The sequence below is a fragment of the Indicator indicator genome, chromosome 36 (genome assembly GCF_027791375.1).
Source record: "Indicator indicator isolate 239-I01 chromosome 36, UM_Iind_1.1, whole genome shotgun sequence".
NCBI lineage: Eukaryota > Metazoa > Chordata > Aves > Piciformes > Indicatoridae > Indicator > Indicator indicator.
The window spans coordinates 3,423,307-3,432,800 of NC_072045.1; the positions used below are offsets into that span (position 1 = coordinate 3,423,307).

Below are 9,494 nucleotides of genomic sequence, written 5' to 3' on the forward strand. Positions count from 1 at the left end.
GCAGCCATGTCCACCTTCCGGCAGGAGAGCGTGGAGGACTTCTATGAGATGGGTGAAGAGCTGGGCAGGTGAGTGACATCCTGCCACGTTCTGGGATGGGAGGTGGGGGTTCTATAGTTGCACCCCCTGCTCAGGCACCAGGCTGAGATCTTCACCTTGCTGCTGCTACACTTGTGGTATCCCCATACTGGTGACACCCCCAGTGCCACCTGCAAGCTGGGGGCTGTGCTGGGAGCCAGGCACCTCTGGTAGCTTGATATTAAACTGAAAAGACACACATCGACGTTCAACTCTGTTCCATCTGGGCATTCCCAGCAGCTCCCTGCAGAGCTCCCAGCCCCTCTGGGTTCTGTTGGGGCTGCTGGGCCTCTGCTGGCAGCTTCCGGCCCTGCTCTGTGCCTGCGGGACCCATCTGGGGTGAATCACTGCATGCAGATGGGGTTTGATCATCGGGAGGCCAAGGCGGGGTGTGTGGGCTGGATTTGGATCCTCCAGCACTGCCTCAGCCATGCCACGGTCTGCCCAGGCACAGGGCTCCCATGGGGAGGTCCTCTGGGGGAATGCTTGCACCGCAGAAATGTTTTGGGTGGGTTTAGGGTTTGCTTCCACGAGGTGGGGAGCTTCCAGGGGCCTTCTTTTGGGGCTGCAGTGAAGCTGTGGTCCAGTGTGAGCTGTGAGGACAGGTTCCACCTGGGCAAGACTGGTCTGTGCCCCACGGCAGGGCTGTGAGTGGCCCCTGGCCACGACCCAGGGCTGTGCCTCCTGGGTCCTGCGTGCGCGGTGACGGAGGCTGGTGTCGGGGCCACACGTCACTGCCTGCCACGGCCATGACCAATGGCCAGGCCAGGCAGGAGGGGAGGGAGCAGCCTGGGGATGTGGGATGGATCTGCCCTCGGCAGGAAGGTGTTAGGGGCCCTTGGGCATCCTGTGGCTGTGAGGGGCTTGGCATCAGGGTCCTGCCATAGCAGCAATGCCAGTGTAAGTGGCACCCAGCTCCTCAGAGCACTCATTGGTGCCCTGAGCCCTGCCTTCCCGCCAGCCTCTGACCCCAAGTGTAGTTTGAGCTGCTGTTTGATCTAATTCCAGGTGTTTCTCCCCAACCTGCTCTTTTCCCATTGATACTCATGGCATCCTAGAACCACTGGGCTCCTGTGTTTGCTCTTGGGATCACCCTGGGGGCTTCTGGCTGGAACTAGGGGCTGATGGGCATCTTCCAGCCACCCTGGGCAGTCACAACAGCACCCAAGCAGCCCAGGGAGGGGCTGCTGCATCCCTGGGAAGAATTTTCTTCCTCCATCCTAGGTTTGCACGCCTGTGCCGGGTGTGCAAATCTCAGCAATGTGCCAGGAAGACCTTGTGACCCATATCTTCATGCCAAGCAGCTGGCATGTGTGCTGCAGCAGATCCTCTCCTTGCCTCTGTAAGGGTCACAGAGCACTGGAACTGGCTCCCCTGAGAGGTTGTGGAATATCCTCTGGAGACTTTCAAGCCCTGCCTGGATGCTTTCCTGTGTGGCCTGTGCTGGATTCTATGGCCTTGCTCTGGCAGGGGGGTTGGACTGGAAGATACTGGCCTTCCAGTATCTTAAGGGGGCCTACAAGAAAGCTGGGGAGGGGCTTTTTAGGGTGTCAGGTACTGATAGGACTAGGGGGGAATAGAACAGAAATAGAAATGGGCAGATTCAGATTGGATGTTAGGAGGAAATTCTTCCCCATGAGGGTGGTGAGACACTGGCACAGGTTGCCCAGGGAGGTGGTGGAAGCCTCACCCCTGGAAGTTTTTAAAGGCCAGGCTGGATGTGGCTGTGAGCAACCTGATGTAGTGTGAGGTGTCCCTGCCCATGTCAGGGGGGTTGGAACTGGCTGATCCTTGAGGTCCCTTCCAACCCTGACAGTTCTGTGATTGTCTCCAGAGGTCCTTTCCAAGCCCTAACACCCTGTGCTGCTGCTCCCACAGCGGGCAGTTCGCCATTGTGCGGAAGTGCCGGGAGCAGAAGACAGGCCTGGAGTACGCGGCCAAGTTCATCAAGAAGCGGCGCCTGTCGTCCAGCCGCCGCGGTGTCAGCCGCGAGGAGATCGAGAGGGAGGTGGACATCCTGCGGGAGATCCAGCACCCCAACATCATCACCCTGCACGACATCTTCGAGAACAAGACCGACGTGGTGCTGATCCTGGAGCTGGTCTCAGGCGGGGAGCTCTTTGACTTCCTGGCTGAGAAGGAGTCACTGACGGAGGAGGAGGCCACCCAGTTCCTCAAGCAGATCCTGGATGGGGTGCACTACCTGCACTCCAAGCGCATCGCCCACTTTGACTTGAAGGTGAGGAGAGGTCGAGGCTGCAGGTTAGGAAGAAATTCTTTACAGTGAGGCTGGGGAGATACTGGAACAGGTTGCTCAGGGAGGTCATGGATGACTCCACCCTGGGGGTGTTAAAGGCCAGGTTGGATGAGCACCCTGAGTTAGTGGGAGGTGTCCCTGCCCATGGCAGGGAGTTGGAACTGGATGAGGTCCCTTCCAGCCCAGTCCTTGAATCTATGAATAAAAGAGTTGGGTATTGGTTGGCCCTGCTAGTAGCAAAATACTTCAAGGAATTACAACAGATGAGACTTCCAAAATTTCCAAGAGGAAGTGACCAAGATCCGTTTGGGATCTCTCCCTGCTTGAGGCATATGTCCTCTTCTCTGGGGAGAGGAGGCCAGGGGCAAGCATGTGGGGTCACCACCATCCCCTGTCCTCTCACAGCCAGAGAACATCATGCTGCTGGACAAGAATGTGCCAAACCCTCGCATCAAGCTCATCGACTTTGGGATCGCCCACAAGATTGAAGCAGGGAATGAATTCAAGAACATATTTGGGACCCCAGAGTTTGTAGGTGAGACCTGCTGGTGACGTTCCTGTGGGGCTCCTCTGGGCTCTGAGAGCTTTGGAGAGATTCTCGGCACCCTGGTGCTGCAGGCTGGGCAGCTGCTGGGGACATGTCCATGGGGACAAGCTGCTTTTCCCCAGAACAAACCTCTCGTCTTCCCTCTTTCCTTCTGAAGCCCCAGAAATTGTCAACTATGAACCCCTGGGGCTGGAGGCTGACATGTGGTGAGTGAGTCCCTCCCCCAAACTCCTTCCAGTGGCACCAGTGGCTGCTCCCTGTGGCTGGGCTTGCACTGCCCATCTCCCCTCTTGCTGAAAGCTCAAGGAGAGGGCACAAACAGCACGCCACAGGGCTTCAGCCTCCTGTTTCTCTTCCAGGAGCATCGGGGTCATCACTTACATCCTGTGAGTATCAGGGGGGTGTGGGGCTGACAGGCACAGCAGGGGATGTCTGTCCCCTTCTTTTGGGGGGTCACAGCCTGCTCTCACCGCAGCCTGAGCGGAGCCTCCCCCTTCCTGGGGGAAACGAAGCAGGAGACCCTGACCAACATATCTGCTGTCAACTATGATTTTGATGAAGAGTACTTCAGCAACACCAGTGAGCTGGCCAAGGACTTCATCCGCCGCCTGCTCGTCAAGGACCCCAAGTGAGACACAGGGAATGGAGCTGGGGACAGCCCCTGGAGAGGGGACACTCCCTCCTGCCCAACCCTCCACACACAGGTGGCCCCCACCTCTCCTGCCTGTTCCTGGGTTTAGCCTTGAGGGTTTAGCACATCATCCCTGTTTATAAATCCCATTTATCCCCCTATTTCCTTCCTGCTGCTTGTAGGATTTGGGAACCAAAGTCTCCTCACCCCTGGGGTGAATTCTGGGATCACCTCGAGGGAGAGAATGGGGTTTGGAAGGGATCAAGGGCTGGCCAGAACACCCAGGAGCCTGGGGTGGGATGGGAGCAGTGGTGTTGCATGGTCAGACATTGATTGGGAGGTTCCTGTGGGCTCTTCTCTGTGTATTTGCTCCTGAGGGGCTGGCTGGGGGCCTGTGAGCTGGATGTGTCCCTTCTCTGGGGTGCCACTGAGCACAGTGTGGGCTCATCTGTGCTGCAAAGGTGATGGGATCTGAGCTGCTTCTCCAGGATCTGAACAGGGAAAGAGGCAGCAAAGCCTCTGCCCCTCGATTGCAGCCTTGCTGTTGTTGTAGGAAGCGAATGACCATTGCCCAGAGCCTGGAGCACCCTTGGATTAAGGTGAGAAGTTAAAGAATTGGTACTTCTTGTGGTGTCCAAGAGGTTGGGGGTGGACCTCCACTGCTCTTCCCCTCAGCTGGGGCTGCCTTGATGCCACTGGTGGGTGCTCAGCTCCCAGTGCCCTGGCTGTGGCCCACGCCTGTGGCTGTGCCTCTCCTCAGGTGATCAAGAGGAGGAACGTCCGTAACGAAGACAGCTGCAAGAAGCCTGAGCGGCGCCGGCTGAAGACCACGCGCCTGAAGGAGTACACCATCAAGTCCCACTCCAGCATGCCGCCCAACAACACCTACATCAACTTCGAGCGCTTCTCCAAGGTCATGGAGGAGGTGGCTGCAGCTGAGGAGAGCCTCCGAGAGCTGGAGAGGAACAAGAAGTCCTTCCAAGAGGACATCGAGGCCCTGCTGTCCATCTATGAGGAGAAGGAGTCGTGGTACAAAGAGGAGAACGAAAGCATCAGCCAAGACCTGCGCCAGATCCGGCAGGAGCTGCAGAAGACGGAGGCCTTGAAGAAGCAGGTGCAGGAGGAGACCAAGAGTGTGGTGCAGGTGGCCAACGGCCTCAAGAGGCGTTACAGGAAGCTGGAGAACCACTACGAGGCCTTGGCCAAGCAGGTGGCCTCAGAGATGAAGTTTGTGCAGGAGCTGGTGTGGTCCATCGAGAGGGAGAAGCTGCAGAGCAGCGAGGGGGACGGCAGCATCCGCTAGCGCCACTGGCTGCCCTCGGCCTGAGCTTGGCTTGTCCTGCCTGGAGGGACCTTGGTGGCTCTGCCCCTTGCTCACCCGAGGAGCTGGGCCACCAACAGCCTTCCATAGATGTGCCCAGGCTCTGCTGGGCTCTCTGGGGGCTGGTGGCTCCCTGGAGACCTCCATCTCAGGGGGCTCAAGCTGTGCCGGCCTGGGTTTCGGCTTCCTGCGTGCGGCTCTTGCTTGGCTTCTTGTCCCCCTGCTTCCCCCACAGCTGCTCCCCCCGTTACTGACATGGGGCTTGGGGACCAGTTCTCCTCATCCCACCCTGGGGCCTGGCTCTTGGAGCTGCTGCAGCAACCTGCCTTGAGCAGGGAGAGTCTTGGCGGGGAGACCCTTCCTCTAAACTCTGCCACATGCCAGCCATCACTGAGGACCAATTCCTGTGCGGCCCAAGGTGCCTCAGCCCCATAGGTGACCCTGGCCGCCCCCCACTCCCCACTGGGGTGTCACAACTGCCCCCCCAGCTCTCGGTCCCACTGGGCACTCCCCCTTTTAACAAAATAAACAAAATAAAGGTAAAGGTTTCTCTGCAGCTGTGGCTCCTGCTGGGGAGGGAGGGGGAAAAGGACACAGTGTAGGGGTGACAACTCCTTTGCTGTACCCCCACATGAAGTTTGTGCTCTCATCCCAAAGAGGTTTCCTTAATCGGGGGGGAAAGAAGCTTTTTTTCTTGCCTTATCAGCCCCAGCACTGGTTGGTGAGCTACCTGAGGGCATGGAGGGGGCTTTAAGGATGGGTTGTTAGGAGGCACCAAGTCTAGGGCAGCCCACAGCCCCTCCTGCCTTGGCCTCTGAGGCAGGTTGAGGCCTGGTTCTGAGACTTTGAGAAGGTCACTGGGGCTCAAAGGGGTCCCTGGGGCCACAGAGAAGCCTTTGGGTGTTAGGAGGGTCCCAGGGTTGCTGTGGGGTCCCTATGCTTTTCCCCCTTTTGCAGGGCACCAGTAAGGTCCTGTTGCTGTACAATCATGGAAAGGTTTAGCTTGGAAGGGACCTTTAAAAGTCATCTAGTCCAACCTCTCCTCATTTCCCATGGGAACAGAGTGGATAAGCAATTAACTCCAGTATTCTCAGGGCCAGAAAGGGCTGATGGGCTTTGGTACTACTGGTGAGTGAGGAAAAGCAGCTGGTGGCCCAGGCTGGGGGGCTGGCACAGGCTGGGCCCTCTCCCCTCACCTCTGGCCTCCTGGAGACAAGGACAGGAGGGGACAAGGGCCTAAATCACTGCCTTCTGCTGAGCACAGATGAGAGCCTGGGGCTGGGTTACCACCAGGAGCCCCAAGGAGGTTTCTGGCTGCCCACGGCTGTGGTGCCAGAGCCAAGTGGAACCTGATTAGGGGAACCACCAGCCCAAGCCCAGCGGTGCCCACGGCCCCTGGGCTCTGCCAGCAAGCCATGGCAGGGGCTTTGCCTTGGGCTGAGCTCCATGCCGAGGGGATTTGCTCAATTTAGGATGTGTGTTGTCCCTCCAGCTCTTCCCCCCCAGCTCCCTGGGGGTCTGGGTTGGCAGCCAAGTGGGCACAGCCTGGGCGGAAAGGACGTGCCACATGTCCTCCTTGCTGGGAGCGCTGCGTGCTGCCCGCTGACGTCCTGCAGGGTGTAGGTTTCATGCCACCCCTCGGGGCATGTGGGCCTGGGGGTAATTTTAGTCTGCTCTGTTTTCCAGGCCAAGGCACTTGGCATCCTGGGGTGAGGACGTGACCAGCAGGCTGCTGGCAGCAGCCCAGGGCAGAGCAGGATCCGTTCCACATCCCAGGAGTGCTGGATAGGGATCTGGTCGTGGTAGGGGGCACTGAGGACTGGCTAGAGGGGGCTTGGGGCCATCATCCTCCCTCCAAGATAGGGTCTGGAGGGTGGGGGGGAGGCTTTGGGGTTTAGCTGGAATCCTGGACGTTTGATCTGCTGTGCTGGAGCTGATTCATCTGCAGGGCTGGCGTGGGGAAGGATGCATGGAAATCCTATAGCCACAGCAGGGCAAAGGTCACACAGAGCTGAGGCTCCCCAGATGCTCCTCATGCCACTGTTTTTTGTTTCACAGCTCTTGGGGAGTCTCCAGCCATTCACCCCAACTGTCTCCTCCCCAGCACTACGCTGCTCCAGAGCAGGTGGGAGCAGACCTCATCCTGGTGGATGCACAAGGAAACACCAAAATCTGTGGCAAAAAGCAGAATTTGGGGTGAGTTTTGTTGCTGCTGTGCTCAGGTTGACACATTTTTAAGGATTTTGAAGTTGCAGAGAGGGGGAATGAGTGCAGTGGGGCTGCCTGAGGGTGGAGGGACACTGGAATGGGCTAACCAGGGAGGCTGTGGATGCCTCATCCCTGGAGGTGTTTTAAGACCAGGCTGGATGAGGCTTTCAGCAACCTGGTCTGGTGGGAGGTATAAACAGCAATGAGGCTTCCCCTCAGCCTCCTTTTTCCCATATTAAACACCCCCAAGTGCCTCAGCTGCTCCTCCCCAGCCCTGTTCTCCAGACCCTTCCCCAGCTTTGTTGCCCTTCTCTGGACCTGCTCCATTCTCTCAGTGTCCCACTTGAAGTGAGGGCCCCAAAGCTTAACCCAGATTCAAGGTGTGGCGTCAGCAGTGCTGAGATCACACTGCAGGAGCTCAGCTGACACAACCACGGCAGGAAGAAGAGTGGTGCTGGGAGCTGAGGGGGTGTGCTGCTCCCAGGAGCTTCAGTGAGGTGACAGCACTGGGATGTTGGGCCTCAATTTCCCTCTTTGGAGCTAGCACCAGGAATCCCTGGGGTGGGGATTTCTGTTCTCTGAGCAGAGAGCATCCAAAAGCCTTTTTTAGGCTCTGGTGTTTGCTTTCTTGGGGCTGGCTGGAAGCAAGCATGGTGGCATTGCCCTTATATGTCCCCACGAAGGGACAAGGGTCCTGCTCTGCTTATCTGGTGAGGGCTGAACCTCCCTGCTAGCACAGGGAAAGCCCTAATGGAAATGAAACACCACCTCCTGCCAGGGCTGGGGTTTGTGCCAGGGAGCAGAGCTGCAGCCAGTCTGTGGAAGTGCTCCACGTAATGCAGGGCTACAGAGATGCTGAGGGGCCTGGAGCAGCTCCGTGAGGAGCAAAGGCTGAAAGCCCTGGGGCTGAGAGCCTGGAGAAGGGCAGCCCCAGAGGGGAGCTGAGCAATGCTCAGCAAGAGCTAAAGGGCCCACAGGGGGCAAGAGGATGCAGCCAGACTCTTGTCAGTGGTACCCAGGGACAGGGCAAGGGACACAAAGTGGAAGCTAGGAGGTTCCATTTGAACAGGAGGAGAAACTTCTTTGGTGTGAGGGTGCTGGAGACCTGGAGCAGGCTGCCCAGAGAGGTTGTGAAGTCTCCTTGTCTGGAAACATTCCAAATCATCTGGATGTGTTTGTGTGACCTTGATGATCTCCAGAAGTCCCTTCCAACTCCCACCCTCGTGGGACTCTGTACAAGGGATGGGTGAAGGTTTGCAACAGCCTAGTCCTGCCTGGGGTGTTCCTCAGCTTTGCTGCAGAGGAGCTCCCAGCCGTGAGACAGTGTAATTAGAGTGCACACCTGGGGTGGCACAGCAGGAAATGTGCCTTTTAGAGCTGGGGAAGTGGGGGTGGTGCCATTGGTCTCTCATTTGTGGCTGCAGTGTCCCTGCTCCAGCCACACAACTGGACAATTCCCCTTCAATGTGAGGACAGGGATGGCTCTGACTTGGTACTTCACCAAGCTCCACAAAACACCCCCAAAACAGGTTTGGAGTGACATAAATTGGTTTAGGTTGGAAGGGACCTTCAGGATCATCCAGTTCCAGCCCTCTGCCATGGGCAGGGACACCTCCCACCAGCCCAGGTTGCTCAAGGCCTCATCCAGCCTGGCCTTGAACATCTCCAGGGAGTGGACATTGCTCTGGGCAACCTGTTCCATGGTCTCCCCACCCTCACTGGAAAGAGTTTCTTCCTCCTCTCCAGTCTCAATCTCCCTTCTCCCAGCTCAAAGCCATTGTCCCTCATCCTATCACTCCTAGCCCTTGTCACAAGTCCTTTCCCAGTTCTCCTGGAGCCCCTTCAGGTATTGAAATGCAGCTCTAAGGTCTCCCTGGAGCCTTCTCCAGGCTGAACAGCCCCAACTCTCCCAGCCTGAGTTGCTAACCTGTGGCAGCTGCTTTTCTGGAGCCATGTTTCTAATTAAGGCCTGCCCCAAAACCCTTTCCCAAGTGAGCTGTGCTGACACCACAGACAGGTTATTTTTGTGCCCCAAAGCTCCCCACACTCACCCCACGTGAGAGGTTTTGTACTATGGGTGACCTGTTGGTGCATGGTGTGTCCCATGTGCTTGGGGACATCACTTTAATGGCACTTCCTATCTTTAGCTGGGCTTAGACAGCTCTCAGCACTCACCTATCTCACCACAGCCTTTTGGCTCCCTTCCTTACCAGGCACAGGACACTGTGGAGGGTTTATTATTAGCTTGGAGCCAGCCACTGGCTGAGGACAATGCTGCAGGCCAGGGCTTCACTCTGGTCATGTTTGGAGAGAAGCAGGATGAGAGGCAACCTCAACTGCAACCTCCTGATGGATCTGAGAGGTTTCTTCCATCTCAAACCATTCTACAGTTCTTATTTTACCAGATATTGAAACAGGAGCCCCCCCAAAAAAAAAGCTTTTAACTGAGCTT

The 9,494-nt window shown here is 57.2% G+C and overlaps 1 protein-coding gene across 1 annotated transcript; it reads left to right on the plus strand.

The window, feature by feature from the left end:
• On the plus strand, positions 1–4,816 carry DAPK3 (death associated protein kinase 3). Its single transcript, XM_054396104.1, has 8 exons — positions 1–68; positions 1,957–2,317; positions 2,741–2,870; positions 3,040–3,088; positions 3,242–3,268; positions 3,358–3,510; positions 4,067–4,112; positions 4,274–4,816. The coding sequence occupies exons 1-8, from the start codon at positions 7–9 to the stop codon at positions 4,814–4,816; spliced, it is 1,371 nt and encodes a 456-aa protein (XP_054252079.1). The 5' UTR covers positions 1–6.
• The last annotated feature ends 4,678 nt before the right edge of the window (positions 4,817–9,494 follow it).